General features: G+C 37.2%; 1 protein-coding gene across 1 annotated transcript in view; it reads left to right on the forward strand.

Moving 5' to 3' along the window:
• The first annotated feature begins 1,239 nt into the window (after positions 1-1,239).
• LOC125461694 (RNA/RNP complex-1-interacting phosphatase-like) overlaps positions 1,240-21,644 on the forward strand; it is a 59,373-nt gene continuing 38,968 nt past the window's right edge. The window contains exons 1-2 of the mRNA XM_048550725.1: positions 1,240-1,352; positions 1,550-1,603. Of these exons, the coding sequence (XP_048406682.1) occupies positions 1,575-1,603 (29 nt within the window). The 5' untranslated portion in view covers positions 1,240-1,352; positions 1,550-1,574. The remainder of the gene's footprint in view (positions 1,353-1,549; positions 1,604-21,644) is intronic.

Consider the following 21,644-nt stretch of genomic DNA (forward strand, 5'->3'; position numbering starts at 1 on the left):
AAAATCTGAGATATCTTGGCATCGCAATCTTATCGATCATTTCCAACTCAACATCTGTTGGAGACAACAAGGTGTAGAGCTGGATGAAAACAGCAGGCCAAGCAGCTGAGGAGCAGAAAAGCTGACGTTTCGGGTCTAGAGCCTTCTTCTGAAGAAGGGTCCATAGACCCGAAACGTCAGTTTTCCTGCTCCTCTGATGCTGCTTGGCCTGCTGTGTTCATCCAGCTCTATACCTTGTTGTCTCAGATCTTCCAGCATCAGCAGTTCCTACTATCTCTGGAGGCAGCTGATTTTTCCATTCAGTTCCTGGTAGGTCCTTGCAGACCGCAGCATCATATACTTCCTTTTTACCAGAAAATTAACCTTAATTTTTGTCGTATTGTTGGCTCTGCTAAAAAAACTCTCCCATCTTTCCAAATATGATTTTCATGGGGCTGCCTTGAAATAGCTGAGCTTGTAATAGATTATCACAGGTTATAAATCATTGGAATTCAGATACAAATACAGTGGTTAGATGAAATTGAAAAAAAAAAATCGACAAGTTACAAATACTGTGCCAATACCACAATTGTAAACAAACAGTCTAAGAATATGCATTTGAATGATTTAGGTTTCACCGTCTCCTGCGGAAGTTCCATACAAGAAAACTTATTCAAGCGTCAGAAGAATTCCAGAGATAGTAGGAACTGCAGATGCTGTTGAATCTGAGATAACAAGGTGTGGAGCTGAATGGACACAGCAGGCCAAGCAGCATCAGAGGAGCAGGAAGGCTGGCGTTTCGGGCCTAGACCCTTTGTCAGAAATTCAGAAGAGTTCCACTTTGTTTTGAGTTATCTGTATCTTTGACCCCTGTTCATCCACCATTACGGGAGGGTTACAGCTGAATAAACTGACATGTTGAAATGTGCATTTTATCTAACATTAATTATAATACAAAACATTAAACAACGAAATAACAAAGTGTGGAGCTAGATGAACACAGCAGGCCAAATAGCATCTTAGGAGCACAAAAGCTGTTTCCTGATGAAGGGTCTAAGCCCGAAACGTCAGCTTTTGTGCTCCTAAGATGCTGCGTGGCCTGCTGTGTTCTTCCAGCCCCACACTTTGTTCTCTCGGATTCTCCAGCATCTACATCTGCAATTGCCATTATCCTTGACTAAATAACGAAACCCTAACACGGATTTCTCACTCATTGCGCTTGCGCAACTACGTAACCTAAGGACTCATTTTATAGCGTCAGATCGCACATGCGTGTTTTCGTATTCTAGAAGTTTCTATGGTTGGGTGTTGGTTGTAGAGATAGATGAGCAGTAATTGTATATTACTTCAGACTTTGTATTAAAAAAATTTGGGTAGGTTTCATCTCATTTTACGCTGATTAAAATACGAATGGTACATTATAAAGAGCCTTCTATATTGAACTTCGGAGGTTAAGCGCAGTCACAGATGATTTTTGTGTGAAAGGATCGAGGCCTGGTCTGTGGTGCCTGTTGACTGAACAAAATCGAAGTTAAAACATTTAACAGCGCGATTTTTCTATTTGCTGCAGTGACTTTCAACGGCTCCTTTAAGTCATGGTGAAGAAGAATACGGTTCCTGATGGGTAAGTATGATCAGACTGACTTTAGACGGATTTAGTTACAGGCCTACATACTAGGTGAGTCTATGCCTAAAATGTCGCCCAACGGGTAAGTAGAAAGATTGCCGCCATGTTAAGCGGCGCTTAAGCACAATTGGTAAGTAAACAATGCCTTCAAAATTGTAAGTATCACGCTTGCGAATTTCACGTTTTTGGAGGATGAATCGTACAAGGTGGTATATTTCGTGAGTGTATGCGTGCTTTTAGTATTGTGGAGAATAAGCAGTTCACCTCTGATCCTTTTAAAAATTCGCTCTCCTTGCATCAGCGTGTAAGGATGTTGCATTTATAGGAATTCCGTTGATTCACGATATACGAAATTCGGAAAGTAGCCAATCCTGGACTTTGATTTTTTTTTGCTGACATCTGAGTTATAACGTCTGCAAACGGAGAAATCCGTAATTTGTGTAATTGTGTGCAATGATCGAAGAAGAAGAAAACAATGACACCTAGAAGGGATAGCCGTTAAAATGTATCCAAAGATTGGTTGGTTAATCTTGTTTTGAAATCTTCAGCTTAAATGAAGTTTTGTGGTTTTATTATTGATAGTTACCTTTTAAAAATAATTAGTTAAAATAGAATCATACTAATAGATCAAGGAGTTAATATTTTGGTTCTTAAGAATTAAGTTAGAAAATAAATAGCTGCCAGTTTTTGGATGTCCTTTTTGTTACAGTTAAATGCACCAGATATTGAAAGTGATGGTAATGGAAGTCTGTATTTGCTATTGATCGGTACAAATGGGTTTCTGTGACTGAGTTTTGCCCAGGTGTGCTATAAATGCAATAGTCCAGAGTCTTTAGTCAATGGCAGTTTTACAAAGGTGTGAAATTTTTTGTAAAATTTGCCCCAAGTGTTTGAGTATAGTAGCCCATGAAAAGTCTTTTGGGAATTGTTTGAAAAACAGTGATCTGAGAAATCTAAAACAATTTGCCATGATAATGTAGTGGTAACAGTAATTAATGTTTACACCCAAAGTCAATGCTCAGATTCTAACATTAAAATTTTCTTAAAATTTGCTTTTATTTCATCTTGTAGTTTGTTTGCGGATGACACCAAAATTGGTGTAGTGAACATTGAAGAAGGTTTGAGTACAACAGGATCTTGATCCGATGGGCCAAGAAGTGGCAGATTTCATTTAGATAAATGCCAGATGTAAGGTAAATCAGGGTGGGATGCATATGTTTAATGGTAGGATCCTGGGTTGTGTATGCCGAACAAAGAGACCTTGGGGTGCAGGTTCATTGTTCCTTAACTGGAGTCGGAGGTAGTCAGAGTAGTGAAGAAGGCGTTTGGTATGCTGGTGTTTATTGATCAGTGCATTTAATATAGGAGTTGGGGTATAATGTGGCTGGATGGGACGTTAGTTAGGCCAGTTTTGGAATACGGTGTTCATTTGTGGCCACCCTGCTATAGGAAAGATGTTGTTAAACTTTAAAGGGTTCAGAAAAGATTTATAATGACATTGGAGGGTTTGACCTAAAAGGAGAAGCTGAATAGGCTGGAGCTATTTTTCCTGGACCATCGGCGGTTGAAGTGTCAGCTTTTAGGTGTTTATAAGATGTGGGGCATGGATAAGCTGAGTCGCCCAGGTCTTTTTCCCAGTTTTTCAGAGCCCAAAACTAGAGGGCATAGGTTTAAGGTGAGAGGAAAAGGATTTAAAAGGGACCTAGAGGAGCAGTGTTTTCTTGCAGAAGATGGTGTTCGCCTGGAATGAGCTGCCACTGGAAGTGTTGGAGGCTGGTCTAATTGCAACTCTTATAAGGCGTCTGGATGGGTACATGAATAGGAAGGGTTTGGAAGGATATTGGCCAAATGCTGCCAAATGGGTCCAGATTAATTTACCAAATCTGGTTGTTATGGACGAGTTAAACTGACAGATCTGTTTCCTTGTTGGACAACTTGCTGACCCTGAGATGATTTCCCACTGCTGTCATCAAGTTTACCACGTATGGCTTAATAATGCCTTCCAGTCAAAATGTTATGGGCAAATGTGCAAGTTCATAGTGTTAACTTAAAAAGTGGGCAGTAACTATCGGACCAGCGTATGCAGGCTAACTGAAAAGTTTTAGGTGCTGCAAGAAAAACATGCAATTCGGCAGAATTGATACCAAATCGAACTTTTCAATTGCAAATCACTGAAAAAGCTTATAAGTAGTGAATTGGATTTGACTGTTTCAGTAGCTCTTTAAGATTCTTTGCGTGGAACGGCTTTCTATAACAACTCCCCTTGCAAAGTTCAAAATAAATGAACTAATTTGAATTGCTAACAAAAAAATTACAGCTTCTTTCCTATTTTCTGTCAACGCCAGTTATTTTCTTTTAGTGTCATGAAACTGATGGCAGTTAACTTAAGGAGCTAGCTGTAAAAGTCAGGGAAAAGTAGCCTTAATGTTCCCATGTCATAAATGTGGAAATCTTGAAATTTCAGATCTTTGTGGAGTATCAATCTGACCCATCCTGAAAAGTTGTCTCACTGATAGCATTTGGGAACTTGAAGCAGTGCTTCAATATAAAGTAACTAGAAAGTGAATCTGAAGTCATTTCCAGTTCATAATCTTAATCTTAATTTTAGAAAATGGCATTCTTGCAGGCAAATAAAGAATTCTGCATGTTATTCTTAGCTTTTTCCAATATCACTGCTTTGACAAACTTTAAGTTTGGTAAAAAAAATCTTGGTATTTAAGACAGTGCCTACTGATTAAAAAGAAACACTTTGCATGAGGACAAAGCACCTTCCTGAACAGATGTTCTATTCTGTCTAGTGGAAAACCAGATCAGTTGCCACTGAGGAAATTGATTCAGGGTGTACTGTCCACAGATAGCATTCAGTTTGAGCTATAACTTGTAAAGCTATCAGCTCTGATGGACAACTAATATAATGCAAGATGTAATACAAAGTTTAAAGGAGTTGTGGAATTGAGCTGTTGTAGAGGAGTTTTAGCTCCTAGATAATGTGTTTTCAAAGCTGCCTTAAAACGTACGTTAATGCAAGTTTCTCAAACATATAATGCAACGAAATTAAAAAAGTGAAACTACCATTAATTACTTTGATCTAAAAGAATCTTCAATGTTACCTGTGCCCCTTATTAAGCAGTGGCACTTAAGTTTTCTTGCGCTAGCTTGGCCTTCTGAATAAGACACCAGAGCTTGCCTTTAAACCTGTTTAATCCTGGAAATTATGGGATTGTTAAATGAGGAATGATTGAACACTCCGAGTCAGCGGTTTAGAAGGGTTGAGTGGGAGTGGAATCTGACAGACTTGTCAGCATTGAGTGTTTCAGGATAGAGTGCGCATGGAAACGTTTCCACTATATTAAAAAGGACGAGGACCTGAAGTCATAGTCTCCAAGTGAAGGACTGACCCTTTAGAACTGAGCTGAGGAGGAATTTCTTCAGCTGGGGGTGATGAATTTGTAGGATTTGTTGCTGCAGAACACTGGAGGCCAAGTCATTGAGCGTGTGTAAGAGGGCTAGATTATTGATTAGTAAAGGAATCCAAGATTACAGGGAAAAGGTAGGAGAATTTGGTTCAGAAACATATCAGCTAGGATTGAATGGTGGAACAGCCTCTGAGCTGAATGGCCTAATTCTGCTCCTGTGGTTTGAGATTTTATTGGTGTGCAGTTGCTCATGCTTTAAATTTGTATGTTCAAAGCTATTAGGCTGCTCAGAGATTCACTCAACACAAGACAGCAGCACAGCCCTTTTGAGGTTAAAATCTTTGCCCTTTTCAAAAACGAAAGGACCTGCCTGTTCTGGACCAAAACAACTCTACATGTAAAGAGTGCAATGCAATTATAAATTGTAGGCTTACTAGCAAGCCAAGTGGTGTTCTGTTTCATATGGTACACTGTTAGTTCCTTGTAAGACACTGTAGCCACTGATGTACATTAACATCTTTTGGAGATTTTGTTGGCATATAATCATTAAACACGTCCATGCCAACCAGGCGGTTTAAACTGAAATAACCTCACTTGCCTGTGCTTGGCTCATATCCCTCTAAACCTTTCCTATCCATATACTTGTATGATGTAATTTGATTTCTACAAGCTTTAATTATTCTGAAATTTAACTGTTCACGTGGTTGCTTTTGTGGACTGTCTCCAGTTTTGCATTTTTTAATGCAAGTTGTGCATCACATGACTACAGTGTATTACAGGGTGATACCTGACAGTTACCCAGAAGCCACCTAATGGCCCACATTGTGCCTGCCTCAAGTGTACAATTCTGCCTGCTACCCAATGTGACTACATGTGAGTAAGAAATTCCACCCCTACAATTATGGCATAAATGAATGCCGCATTGCTAATTGTTGACATTGGTTAACTTGTAACCTCAGGAAAGTGTTGAAACTGTCCCTTGTTTCCACAAGGAAACCATTATCTTTGCGCACAGATGAATATTGGTTGTTACATAATGTATTAATTGTCCATGATGCTCTAGTTCTGCCCACTAAAAACAGTAATATTTTGACATTAAAGGACGTATTTAATGTTTTCATATGGCATAAGCTTTTTGGCAGTGTAAATGATTTGAATCAATCAAGCTAGTGACACCTGTAATTTTCTGTACAGTTATACTTAATGCAATGGACCAGCTTGAATCAGATTAGATCCAGTACATGTCTATAAATTGATATTGTATATAGCCAGGTAATATGTCTCATGTTTGAGATTATAGTAATTGCATGGAAATTCATCTGAGATGATGGCAAGATGCATTTGCAAGATTAATTGAGGCAAGTCACACATGTTCCAGAATTTCTGCTTTTTTGGCCAGTTATGGATATTTATCAGAGATAACAAGGTGTAGAGCTGGATGAACACAGCAGGCCAAGCAGCATCTTAGGAACAGGAAAATTGACGTTTAGGGCCTAAACCCTTCTTCATTCTACTATCTCATGGATATTTATCAAGCACTTTTCTAATGTGGAGAATATTAGATCTGTGTTTAATAGTTGCGCTCTCAACTACCATTCATTTGATTTTTCCCATTAGATTTTCCTTTTAAAGGCTTCTGTCTTCTCTACCATTGCAAATCCAGATTTTTTTTTTGAAACAGTAAGTATTGCACATCTGTAAAACTTGTCCACACAAGCCCTTGGATTTCATACTGTAGTGTCTATCGGTTCATTTCTCAGGATTCTTGACGAAAAATCAACCTGCCTGGTTTAACATTTTAAGTGGGGCCAGGCAATTGTCAGTCATCAGTTAACTGGTGCATCCTCCATGACCATGTCTCTACCAATCAGCACTCTTCTGTCATGCATGGCAAATCTGGACTTGGCCTTGTCCTGAGGAGCACAAGGCAAAAAGCTTCAACAAAAATGTCTTTGGGCAATATTCAGTTCTCTGTGATCTAACAACTATTCTGTTAAGCCAGTAGTAATCAGTTGCCTGTTGTTTCACTGCATCTGAGTCTGTCAGCCAGAATGTGTAACAAGCTGAAAAATGAACTTCACTGCATTGTTAATTTTTGCTGTGCCTGTTGTTGAAATCTACACCATTGTTCTATTGCGTTAAGTCAACTATTGATGGGCGTACCTGAGATTGCTGGAAATAGGTTCAAACAAATTTTCGCCCTCTGCAGTTAGAACCGAATTATATCAGAAGTGTCACATAGCATTACGTTATAAGGATCAATCTGTCATCTGGACATAATTGTCATCGTAGTGGAGTTGGTGAGTATGAGGTAAAATCTCAACTACAGAATTTAATTTATAGCTCTGGAGCATTAATCTGGCAAATTGTGGCTACACTAAGATTTATATGACAAACGTGAGCGTAGCTGGAGCTGTTTATACTTACCATGTGAAGCAACCTTAGATTAGTCTTGAATTTGTGGTTAATAACATTTCTTACGTTAAGATTGCTTTCTATCCAAAAGATTGAATTTGGTTTTAGTGATGGATAATTTTGTTTTTATGTAAACCATTTGTATTAGCTGTAAAAGTTAATTAATAAAGCATTTGTATATGCCTTGTGCACGACTGAGTCTAATTCTGTTGTCTAAGTTTGTTTTTTTTATCTTAACAGTTCAGTTTAAGAATATGTTATAATCACAGTTTGGCCTGGAGGGAAATATGGTCTAAAGGCAGCATGCTTACTTAGATTAACTTCTTTGTGAAATTTCTCTCTCATCCCATGAGTTAACTTGTCCCTTTTGCAAATTGTCACTTAATTACTGAGAAACTTGATACCCCCCCCCCCCCCCCCATGTAACAAACTAAATTATTTGTGCTGCAGCTTAATAAAACATCAGTGGATTTGAGTTAGCATGATGTTGCATATTTTACTTTTGAAATACTGGCTTTTTTAAAAGGTGGCCCCTTGGTTGTCACTTGAGTCAAAGCGTGCTGTGTTCTCCTGGAACAATGCTTTTTTAAAAATCTTTATTTTTTTCAATACATGGGATGACCAAAGAGCTTTACCAATCATCTGTTAGCATTTTTCAAAACACTGAATAATCTTGCACATTTCACACCTGGCCTTACTTATTTCTTAATGAAATCCATGCCTTTTACAAATCTAGACCGTTCTGGCATGCTGTATTTTTGATGTCTTGCTATACACTGAATTCTTCCTCATCACAATTAATTCCAGCTGCTAACTACCTTTTCCAAGCTCACATCATTGGAGGCAGTCACTTTAGGGGAAATGAGGAAGAGTTTTTTTTACTTTATAGGTTTACTGCCTTACAGGGATGCAGGGCACAAAATAAAATCAAGGCCTCTCGTGATCCTTGAGGCCCACTTCTTGGTTTTTGCTTGCCCCTTACACTTGGCATCATCGAGTAAATTAGTACATTAGACCCACCACCACCATGGCAAAATATTTTGAGTGTTATGGAGAGAATAAAGGTGTGTGTGTGTGTGTGTGTATTCTAGACTTGTTTCTTTTGAGTTGAGGAAGCACCTGGTGTCTAGGATGCTACTTCAACCCAATACACTTTATAAGGACTGAGAGGTAAGCCGCAACGTTTTCTGGAGGGTGCTAATAGTGGAAAAATTACTGACAGAAAATGGATGGCCTTCAAAAAATGCAGATCAACACAATGGCAGCAAATAGTCAAAAATGCCCAAAACAGAAAGGAAAATACATTTTTAAAATATTGAACCTTTGAGTGGAATTGATTGCACAGAAAGAGTTCAAAAAAATTAGACAGCCAGTTAGAAAGGGACATAGCACAACTAACATTGAGCACTAATAGATGTTTGGGCAATGTAGTTGGAGAGAAAGTAGCAAAACTTGAAACATGAATCTAAGCTGAAATTGACTATTAATGATTCTGAATGGCTACCCAGAAAACTTTCTAGGGAGAGAACCTGATTGTATCCAACTTGAGGGACATGGATTGAGTAGGTAAGAAACTCCCCTTGTATCTTCTAGTAGTGGTGTAGATTTAAGATGTGGGTTAGGATATTGAGAGGTGTTTTTACTGTATTTGCAACTATAGCTGAAATGGTGAAGTGAGAACCATCACAGCTTTTAATTATTTAGATAAGCACTTGAACTGCTACAGTATACAAGGCCACAGGCCAAATGCAGGAAAAATCTATTTTCATAGATGCTTGGTAACCGGGGTCGACATGACGCGCCCAGTTCTCTGCTCTAAAACTATTAGACACTCTGACTTGTTGAATTGACTTTATATCCAAGTGAACCATGTATTGTTAGTGTAACTGAAACTTTGCCTGAGGGGACGTAACAGCCATATATCTGAGGGATGAATGAAGAATATTCTAGGGAATCTGGAGGGGTGTTAAAAACAGTAGTAAGATAGGATTGGCACTAGTGGATGGGGTAGGTAAACATTTTAAATAGTATGCAGAGAAAAGAGTTGTGCATTCTCTATTCAGTGTGTTGGGTTGTTTGTCTTTGTGAGAATTGCTTTCGCTAAGAATGTAAGAAATAGATCATACAGATTCTATCTACCTGTCAGTAAGGTAACAGTTAAATTAATTGTATTTTCCTGCCCTATTCTCAGAACACTTTTATTACTGTCCTCAAATTTACAAGATGTGATGTTCCCATATATTTCTTGCTTTTGCTTTTCCAGGTGGTTTTGGTCATGGACTTGAAAGTTGCTGTCCAACGGTGGCACAGTGGTTAGCGCTGCTGCCACAGTGTCAACGGCCTCTGTTTAATATCCATTTTTGCGCTGTCTTTGCATGAGTTTGCACATTTTCCCCATCTCTATTGTTTCTCTGTGGGTGCTGCGGTTTCCTTGCCACAGTCTGAAGATATGCAGATGAGGTAGATTGGTCATATGAAATAGCCCCATAGTGTTCACAGATGTGCACATTTGGTGGATTAGCCATCGTAAATGTGTCTGGGTGAGGATTGGTGCAGACCTGATGGGGTGAATGGCTTCTTTCTACACTCCAAAGATTCTATGCATCTTGTAGGTGCCGCATTTGTTGCCATTGGGGTTTAAAGTGGCAAATTTAAGTTGGTCAGTGATTCATCAAAGTAGCTTTCAAGGCTATTCTGTATCGGATTTCTTGGTCTATTTGGTGCAAGTTGATGATGATGTAGGCTTTCACACAGATGTATTATTCAGACTAACTGTTGAAGCAGTTAAATCGCCGGATGGTTGCAAAGGATGTTAGCACTGTGGTCAATGACTTAATCTTGCCATTCAGGATTCTAAGCTTTCATCTTGAAACTTTGACCTTTACAAAGTATTTAATACTAGGAAGCACTCTTCCACAAGTTACTAGAATTTTTTTGTAATGACAATGGAAAGGAGGGCAATGAGGATGAAGAAACTGTCTTCTACTTGCAAATCATTGACACTTCTGTCAAAACCTGAAAGGGCCATCACATAAACATAGAGTTCAGTTTATTAAGGTAAAATCTTCCGGAAGGTAGCTTTGCATCATGGTTATTGCCTTAGTTTTCAGACCAACAAATTGATTTTCCACCTTGAGAATTCTTAAATGTGTTGGGCTCTTAGTCATTTAGATGGAAATGTTTTCAATTGACCTTACATCACTTTAAATAACTCTTTGGACCTATTATTTTCTAATTATTGACAAACCTATATCTAAACCTTCTTTAAAATTGGAGGGAAAACTAGAGGAGGCAATTACCTGCATTGGCATTTGTGTTCAAGAAATTGCACAACAGGAATGCACCTATAATTGTTGGAGGAATCCTCAGATTTTGTAACATCTGCACTCAAGGCTCCAATGTGCAAGATTGAAAAATGGCCAACTTCTTGATACGCTCAAATCTTCTATCTCTTCCTTAAGTATTATATTGAGGTGCCAGTGTTGGATTGGAGTGGATAAAGTCAGAAGGCATGCAACACGAGGTAATAATACAACAAGTTAGTTTAAAATGACGAGCTTTCAGAGTGTTGCACCTTCAGTAGGTGAAGTGAGAGAGAACCGCACAGAAGCAAAATTCATAGGCAAAGAGATCAAAGGATAATACAAACTGAGTGGAATGTCAGTAATGTCTCTAGGTGATCAAAAGTGTCAGATGGTTTGAGTAATGTGTCAACAGCTGAATAACAAGCGAAGAATGACCAATAGTTTGATTTAAGTGAAGCAGAAAGATAGTACAAAATATTAAAATAAGGTGCTGGTGATTAACCAAATGACTGGAATAACATGATAGGTATAAGAGTCACATGCAAAGAATCTCAACAAGTAATACAAAACTGAAAACTACTTAATACCTCATTGGATCAAATTATAGATCATTCCTTGCTTTTGGTCCACTGTTGACGCTTCATGCTCACCGTCTGACGCTTGTGATCATCTGTAGAGACTTCAACATGTCACTCTCTCCGTGTATCTGAACTTTTGATATCTCTGCCTATAAATTCTGTGTGTGTTTGTCTCCCACTTCAGGTGAAGGGGCTATGCTTGAAGCTTGTGATTTCAAATAAACCTGTTGGATTATAACCTGGTGTCATGTGACTTTAAGTAATTTTTTGCTGAACTGTTGTAATGTCGCTACCTGATGTTCTAGCTTCTCTCCCAAGTTGGTGCCCAAGGATTTGTATTTGTCCCTTGATCGTTTTGTGGGAGTTCTTGCAGGCTTAGAGTGTGAAATTGCAGCAAAAAGTAGCACATGCCATTTGATGTGATGTGGTAATTTAAGCATTCACGGGTGATGAAGGATTCCTTTCAGTTTTTTTTGAGCACTGTGCCTATACTACATTATTTTGGACTCATGTTATACAGAAAGAGTCCAAAAGACCACCATTACAGAATAATTAAATAATGTCCATCACTTAAAGATCGTACGATGTTACATCTATTATATGGTTCAAACCCTGTAATAAACTGTTAGATGGCTGTGGCTTCAATTTTCACAGAGCATGCTCAGTTTTTAAGTTCAAAGGAACCGAAACTCACTGGATCCCAGCATTCATATCATGTAGGTTGTCTCCAAAAAAGGAAAGCATTCACCATGTGCTGAACTATTCACATATACAAAATTAGATTTGCACGTTGTGAATGAGATTTGGGCATTCAACCAGTTTTTAAAGGTGACACATTTGAGTTGAGGTCAACAACAAGGTAAAAGGTTATGAGGAAAGTTTCACACTAGGAAAAATTCAGGACTGCATAATAAAACCTTTAGAAGTTGCAAATATTTGGAATAAACTTCTAGTCAGAATAGTAAATGTAAAACCCTGAAATTTTAGAGAATTGGATAACAAAGAAGTTGAGGATCACTTTGTAGGTGGATGAATTGGTTTAGTTGACTGACTGACCTTTTCTAAAAATACCTTGCATAATATCTTAACATTTGCGGAGGAAAAAGTGGATTGCCTAGGTTTTTCAATCAATTTTCCTCAATACTATGTGGACGCACTGGAGTGCACAACTTTCTTGGAATGGAACTTTGAAAAATGTATCACCCTTAAAAATGAATATTTTTAAAGTGTTGGGTAAGTGCTTAATACAGGATTAATTTTGATTTCAGGAGATTAGGAATAGAGACAGTTCATGGTGTGCATGGCAGCTCGTTAAACAAAAGTGGTGAGTTAGTGGTGATGAGTAGCCCATCAACTATGTGTGGGCACAGTAATAATGATTTATCTATTTTAAGCAATAGTGGAGGAAGCATGGAATCTTGATGTTTTAGGTTTGCACCTTTCTGGTCTAATAATAAGTGTTTGACTTCTCCTGAAGCTGACTGAATAACTAAGGGGGGGGTAATGGTTTAGAAACGGGAACTGCAAGCTAGATTCCCTGCAAAGGTGTGACGTGGGCCTGGCCTAAATTGATTGAACAGAAAATTTAGCAAGGGCAAAAACAACAGCTGATGTTAATCCGAAATAAAAACACGCTGGACACCTGCCAACAACATCTATGGAAGGAGAAATGGTCAACTTCTGTGGAAAGAGGTTTTTGTTTCCATACGATGTTGCCAAATTTAGTTTGGGGTTGGGGGGAAGCACCTACTTTCGATCACATTCTCTCATTGGGAACGTTTTATACTCCCAGCTGATTCATGATCGATAGACTGTTGCATGTAAATGGATATAAACTGACATGACGAAATTGGTGTTAAAATTACTTGAAAAATTCAGGATAATTGGAGATGAGGGCTGAACTGTTGAAAAATTGTATTTAAAATAGTGCTTTAGTTTTAGTGTAGTAGAAAGAGAAATGGTTAGAAATAGCTGAAGATATGGCCAACTTTGTGTGCTAAGAATGAGAATGTAAGGTTACTTGTTGCAGCTCAATGTTCATGCTCGCCTCTTCAGAAGAGATTTGAGACTTGGCATGTAATCTAGGATAACACTGTAGTGTTGATCCCTATATATTGGACTCGGGCATTGGCTCTTCATCTGTTGGAAACAAGCTTTATAACTAAATTTTCTGAATTATGTGGCAAAAATTAGTAAATTACATGGGAGCATAATATTGCAAAAGGATGTTGATAGACTGAACAGAATTGACCAATGGAGTTTGAGAGAAAGTGAGGTTATCAGCAATGGAGTTTAAAAAAAATCTTAAATAGGCGAAGAATTCTAGATAAACAGTGTAGTATCTGGATTCATGTACAGAAATCACTAAGCTGGTGAATGGCCACTAAAACTACTTTAAAAGCCTAGTTTGTTATTGCTCTTCATTTCAAATGTTAGAGTACAGAAACAGCAATTAACTTTATAGTGCTGCATTTGGTTTTGGGGGACCACATCTTGAAAAGATGGAAAGGCTTGAGCATGTACAGTGCTAAATCAGAACTGTGGGAACAGTAAAAAGAAGGATCAAGGATAGGTTTGCATGCATTCCCTTGAGCAAATTTGAATGTTCTAATTGGTTGTTTAGGGTGATTTGCAAGGTTTTTATTGGGTGTATATTTCTGTTGGTCTTCAGAATAAGAAAGTAGCATTCAAAGGAAATTTTAAGTTCTTGAATCATCATCAACAGGTACTGAACAATTTTGAACATTTCCCCTAAAAAGGTGCAGAGGATATATCAACTGGAACTTTTTCATCTGACACAGATCTTTGTGCAAGAGTATTACTAAAGAATGGTTACAGTATGGAATGAAGCCCATTCGGTTTATGACCATGATTGCTATCCGGAAGAGAAACTTGTGAAGTTCCACTTTCCCCATAGCCCTACGAATTTTTTTTGCTTCCAATATTCTCAATTCAATCACCTGCCAGCACACTAGGCAGAACATTTTCAGATCAAAAATGTTTGTTCACTAATTCTAACATTGATGTCTGATTTATTGATCATTCTGGCAATGGAACTGATTGTGATTTTTGGCACCCTCCTTTTCAAATTTCCTTTTAATATTTGCATCAAGGAGCACATCTCCTCCAGCTTGTCCAAACCATCTACTCCAGTGCCTCCCCATCCCTCCTAAAGAATCGTGCCCAGATTTTGGGTGCAATACTTTAGTTCTAGCTGAACCTTAAATTTTGTACAGGGGTGAAGCTACCTTTTTTAATCCGGCTTTCTTTTTTCAAAATAAGCCTCAGACCCATAACACTTGATTTGTCACTTCACCCTGCCCTGTCGCTTGCTGTGATTTGTGCACATATACATGGACTCTACCAACATGAATAATTTCACATTTCTCCACATTAAATTTGATTTGCCCCACTTGCCCAATCATTCCACCAACTTTTCATGCATATGATCTTGGGGGAATGTGGAATATACTTGGCTATTTGAACCAAATGTACATTGCCATTGCATCAGATCATGAAAGAAGAGCAAATGTGATGGACTGAATGATCTTCAGCTGTTCCTGTTGGATGTGCTGTCTCTTAGATGAGATGTTGAACCAATGTCTGCCTGAAATAAGATGCCATAACACTTCAGAAAAGCATAGAGTCGTGAAAGAAAGTCGGGTGATGTTTTTTTTACCGTTTGAAGCAAATTTTGCCAGAGATTCCAGAATACTCATCCACACCTTTTTGTGTTTAAGAAGCAAGCAAAAGACAATTGAGTAATTATAGTATGAAAATTCCACATGAAATTAGCAAGTGTTTGGCATGTGGTTGAGTTTGACTTTTGTAAAGTCATTTTGGATAGTTAGTGGAAATAAGCTGTGGATTGTGGACTTTGACAAGACTAAGGTATCTGATACAAAGCTAGTTACCGAAACTGAAAGCAAGGGGAACATGTCTGCCAATCAACTTTTCTAGCTAAGTAACAATGGTTATGGACAAATTGCAATTCCTTGAATTTAACTGGGATTGGAAGTGATGTCTCAAGGCCTTATGAATTCATGTTTGTTTATGCCATATAAATTTGGACACAAACATTTGTGGATTGAAAAAACATCTAACAGGACAGTGGGGGCAGGGTGGGGGGGAAACTTGGAGAATATAAGGTAAAGTGTAAACAGATTCCATGTACATTTGGGAGCTCTGGTTGAAAGGAAAACATGTTTTGTGTAAACTGAATTGAAGGCTGTATGAATTGCTACTCTTGAAGTGTGGATAGTTGACCAGATATGTGTTTTATCTGTGGAGACAACTTACTGTTGCAAAGACAAAAAAAATGAATTTGTGAGATATCTATTCTAAAGAAATTTTTATCCACTCGTGTAGAAGAATGTAAAATGTGTTTGCATGCGATTAGTTGCAGCAAACATAATAGATGTATTTAAGGGGGTACTAGACACAAGATATGAGCAAAGAGGTGGCCATGGTGGAAGTTTTAGATGAGCAAGCAAGGGTGGAATATAAACACTAGTGCAGACTTATTGAATTGTACAGCCTGTTACTGTGCTTTTTTTTGTTAGGAATGCTAGATTTTCAGTCAAATTTTGAGTTATCTGTTAAAATGGAGTGAAGGATGTGACCTACAAAACTGGAACCAAGCCATTGCAATCTGCTGACAGGGAGCAGGTCAAAATGCTTTTCAACCAAGAATATCTGGATGCTAAGAGACATCGGACCTTGTTGTTGCCCAGACTTAATACTTGACAGTCAGGCTAAAAATTTTATGGAAGAAATTACTACTGTACCATACCATTTTTATTGAATTGCCATGTGGAAGGATGAGAAGACTGGACCTAGGTTATAGGAAACTACCATTGTGAAGGATTAAACTGCAGAATCACTACTGGTTAACTTGAAACAAAATCTGTTTGATTGTGCTCAGTGGGTTAAGTGAAAATCTTTAAAGTCACAGTGGAAGATTCATCCTAATGACACAGAGCAAAGAAATCCTGTAAGCGGAGGAGAGCTTGAAACATGCTCTACAGAGATGTGGTCTCACAACTAGAACAGTGTTATATGTAACTATGACATGTGGTTTTTTGGTTTTGAAACGTTAATAGGAATTTTTGTGGTTTATTTTGTTTAAACATTAACAGTAAATATAACCAATATGTTACTGTTTGAAGTCATAAAATATGAAGCTTTGTATAATCCTTTGTATAATCTTTGAGTTAGTCACTGAGAAAATCAAACAGCTTGAAATATATTAGCACCTGTCAATTGGAACAAATTCATGACTAAATTTGACCAACTCGGACAAAAATTTTTTTAGAAAATAACTTGCAGCTAGGATTAAATCTTACTGTACGTGGTCTTCAGTATTCTACCAAAAGTGGATTGACCCTTAGTTATTAAACACTGAGGAAAATTTCTAAATGTGCCACAGCCAAGCAAAATACTACAGTTAAAGCAAATAAAAATGCTGAAAGTTCTCAGCAGGTCACACAATATCTGTAATGAAAGTTATCGTTGACTGCTCTTCCTTCAACGTTACTTGGTGATACTTGTAAATTGGTGGTCTGTGGCTGTAAAACCTTGTCTTCATTCTGAACTAAAACACAGGTATTCCGTTTCTAAGAACAAAATTTCCGTAGTTGTTGTTATGGAAATACCCAGGTCTGGTAGCATCTTTGGAGTGAGGAAACAAACTACCGTATCTGGTTGTATTTTTCCATGAGTGTTCTGAGTTCACAACTCCAAAGTGATTCTGATTTTCTGTCGACAGGCTGATCGTTGAGTATTTCTAGCATTCTCTGGTCTTAAATTTTTGCTGCTTCTGCTATCCTGCTGCTTTAGAGAAAAAAAATTCCTGACTTTGCACTCCCACTTCTTTTTGAAGTTTGATGTAGAATGTGGCCTTGCAATGCATCCTTATTTGCAATGAAAATGTTGTGCACCGTTGGCTGTGCACAAGTATTCTAAGCTCTTTAATTCATTGACTTGGGTAATCAATTTTACTTCACTATGTCGCAATGCAGGTCTGACATATTTAGTGCCAGGTCACTGAAATTGGGTTTCTGAGAACTTTGTTTCATTTAAGGAAAAGGTTTCAAACATTTCATATTAAAGGCATTTCTCATAACATTTCCATCCACATCTAAGCATTGGGATAATGGTAAATAAGTACAGCGTTCATGTCTGTGTTTTAGCCTGATTAGCACAATGGAGATTCTGGTGTTCTACAATGTTCTTAAATACAGACTTTCAGACAGTTTTCAGTTTCTTCAGTATCCTTTTTTTTGGATTCAGGTTTTCTTTATTTGCTAATTATTCCTCTTAAATTCTTGCTATCTGATGTGATTTTAATTGATTTTGGCTTCTAATTTGGTCACTGTTTTGCAAAATACCACTCTTCTGTAAAAGTTGCGAAGTAACTCCAGAGCATGGTTTTGGGATGCCTGCTTTGAATTTATTAGAATGGAAACCAATTTTATAGCTTTGTTTATAACTAAAAGCTTTCTCCAGCAGTAATTTAGGTCAAGTTCATGTAAGAAACTAAACTTTTGTCTCCATGGCCCTTGTTTAATTGTTGTCTTTTGTTTAAATACAGTTTTGACTCATCGTTAATTACAAAACTTGTGTGCCTAAGTCATTTTTACTCATGAAAAATGATGCTTATTCCAGTTTTTCCTGCATTGTCTTGGCTTATCTTTATACTTTTTTTGGCACCCATCAGCATTAGAATGAGATGTAGAAATGCTAAACTGATATTTGGCAAATAAAGAATTGTAATATTTTGGGTATATTTCAAATTAAAATCACAACTATGGCTATTATGAACGTAAAGAATATTTAAACAGTTTAAATATAGTCAATTCAATTTATATTAGTATTTTTAAAAAAAGCTTTTTTGAAATGCTGCCTCAAGCATCATTTGGTAACATCAAAAAGTACTGATCATAGTTTTTTCCAATTTTGAGTACATCTTGTCCTTCTGATTGTTTAAGACTATCAATGAGTATGCCATTTGTGTCAGTTGACTTTCTTTTGTTTACAGTTTGAGTTCATAATAAGTCATTCTACAGCTTATGTCTGTTTAGCCGTGAAACATTCCACGTATTATTGTAAACATATAAGTTAATCTTTAAATTTGAGGCTTTCGACTGACTGTGTTGCTATTATCAATTTTGCTTTCTTGCATTTTTTTTCCTCCCATTGATCTGAACTGCTAGGAGTTTGAATATTGTTTTTAATTATCAAAATTGGTATTTTCGAAGTCAGGATTGTTTTCCTTACCTGACTGCTCAGTTTTAAGGATATTGAAGTTGCATATTCTGTTAACAGAACCGTGCAGCTGACTTGAAGATTTAAAAACTGTTAATGTTTGAATAAAAGATTGTAGTTGGCGTGTTTTAAAAGGAAACTTTGTTGCATAACAGAAGAACTGACAATTTAATAAAAATGGAAATGAAGAAGCTGAAGAGAATTGGTGCATTGAAACCTGTAACTGTAGCAGAAGTTGCATTGACTACTGTGAAAACACAAGCAAAATTCTAAAGGCAAATCTCCTTTTTATTGGGTTAATGAACTTAAATCAAATGTACTTGTGTATCATGCAATCCTTGGAATGAACTCTTGTAAATATAAGTCACACTAAAATCTATTTTTAGGTCTTGTGTTTTAAGTTTGGCACTTGTCATCTGTTCAACGCGATTTGGAAAAAAAATAAAGATCTACCACACCTATGAAGTCTTTATTGCTATATGTAAATGACTATATACTATGGGATGATAAATTATTTTTATTTAATACGGTCATTGATTTTCATGCTTTATAGTGGCAAAACCAAACAAGATCTTTAAATGGGTCATTGGAACTGAACCTGAAGGAATCAACATGTACGTATGTAATAGGTTTTAAAGCTTGAATGCCTTTGCCTGAAGACCTGCAAAAAATGTAAATATTTTCTGCATAGTTAGTATAGTACTATTTTTGTCACTTTCCAGTGATAACCTGCAAGTGTATAGTATCTAGTTCCCTTTGAATAGATGCTTTCAGAAGTTAAGATGGGACATTCCAGGAATGTCAGTTTGTGTTTGTGGGAATATTTGAGCAGAAACTCTAGACTCTAGTTCCCACCCTGGCTTGGGAAGTGAGATCAGCTAGCCTCACAGGTGAGGGATTAAACTTTAGAGATGTAGCAGATGGAAAATTCCAAAGTACAATATCACTAAAAAAGAAATGAATTATTTGCTTAAGGATAAAATACTCATGTATAAAACCAGAGTGTATGCAGTGTGTTGTTGGAACTGTAACTGACATCCTTAGTTTCTCCCTGTTGGAGGCATTAGTGCTTCACAGAAGACCTGGTCTGTTTCACTATTTCATTCACTTAGTGTAGCTTGAATAAAAAAGAGCATTAAGGCTAGTGTTAGAGTAGGTAAGAGACTGCCTGTCACTTCATGCCTTAATTGGCCCTTCAAAAGTGTAGCATTTCATGATAGGAGCCAATGTGTGCTTTTTTTTTCCAAAAATAAAGGAATTACATTTCTTGTATTCCAATGTGTTATCAGAAGAACATTAAGAAAGGACGCAAATGCTTTTCTATTTCACAATCTTAGGGTGTGATGATTAGCAGTACTACTTAGCCAATAATTCCCCAGCATATTAGTTGTAACAGTAGGTTGGTTAGAATATTAAATATATTTGCCAAAAAGAAAAGTTTGTGATCAACTTGCTGTATTATTTACAATATTAAAACTTGTGAAATAAATGCTGCTGAAGCCAAAAAATATGTTTCCAAATCCAGCTTGCATTTAATCAGATTACTCCAGAAAATTGTGCACATTGAGGAAAACTCCAGGAATATGATAGAATCCATGGGAAAGATGATCAGTAAAACAGTGCAAGGTTTGAGAGTTTAAAAATATGAGCACATTGGTGGAATATATAACAGGGATGAATGGGAAGTTAAAAAAAATTGGAATAAATGGATAGTTTTTGGGTTGTATGTGTCATGATTGGTATTGATCTTTATTCTCCATTTGAATAAGTTGCTGGTATATGGGCAGAAGGATTATAATTGCTGAATTCCAAATGAAGGATAATGGCAAACAAGACTGCAGAAAGACTACTCTGCTTAAGGAAATATGCAAATATGTGGCAAGTAGATAAATGTGGAAGTTATCTGTTAACTACGCCACCCTCCACACAAATACATTATAATTTTTGTTTACTGAAAGAAAGATATCTACTAATGCAAACACTGATTCAAAATTGTTGTTTCTACCCTAACAAACCAAATCTTAACCATCCCTGTGCTTACTGGCAGCACCCAGAATTGGAAAATTCCATTTGTGTTGAGAGCTCCTTTCGGATGATTTTTCCTTCTCTTCAACCCTAGTACCTTTTGAGAGTTTGGTGCTCCTCCAATTCTGGCCTTTATAGTACATCAGCATTTTTCTCCAACTATTTTACTTTCATCCTTTTTGCTCCTATTGTAGCTCTTTGACTTAGTTGCATTCTGTCATGCAACAGGCATAAAGATCCTTTTTTTTAAATGCAAGTAGTACATGTTTTAAAAATTCATAGAAATGGATTTGTGTTTAAATATAGGAAAGTTTATGCTTTTAAAAACGGGAATAAATTTGCAGAGGATTTGTCATCTTTTTAATGTGCTTTAGGTAATTAACTGGAATAGTGTATTCGTGATAATGAAGGGACAAGAATGTATAGTGGTTCTGGATGAGTGGGGCTGTCATTGAAAGATTTTCACTAGAGAATCAGTAATGAAGGCACATTTTGGAATACAGTACTGGAATGCTAAGAACAATATTTTAATAGCCAAATGGCTTCCTATAATTGTTTTACTTCATGGTACCGGTTATGCTAGAAAGGTCTGAGATCTGTGGGTTCAAGTCGTGCTGCCCTGTCAGCTGACACTTTTTTTAATGAGGCCTTAAACCTAAGCCACTTCTGTTCCCTTTGCGTCCAAAGGTTCCCATGCAACCATTTAGAAGATTTAAGTGTGTTCTCGCCAATCCTCTGATCAAAAATCTGTCCATCAATGTCACAACAGATGAATTGATCATTACAACATTGCTTCTTGTGGCAGTGTTGTATGCAAGTTCGCTGTCACATTCCTTGCATTACAGTTAATTATATTGCAACAACACAACACCAAATGTTTCAACACTTTACATAGGTGCCATATAAATGCAATCATTTCTACCTCTTGTTTAGCTATGGAGATGTTGGTTGCAATAAATCTCCATGCAGGTGTACTTTCAGCAGTTAGCTGGAAAATCTGGCTCAATGTTTTTCCCACTACTTAACTGGTTTT

The sequence above is a fragment of the Stegostoma tigrinum genome, chromosome 20 (assembly GCF_030684315.1).
Source record: "Stegostoma tigrinum isolate sSteTig4 chromosome 20, sSteTig4.hap1, whole genome shotgun sequence".
NCBI lineage: Eukaryota > Metazoa > Chordata > Chondrichthyes > Orectolobiformes > Stegostomatidae > Stegostoma > Stegostoma tigrinum.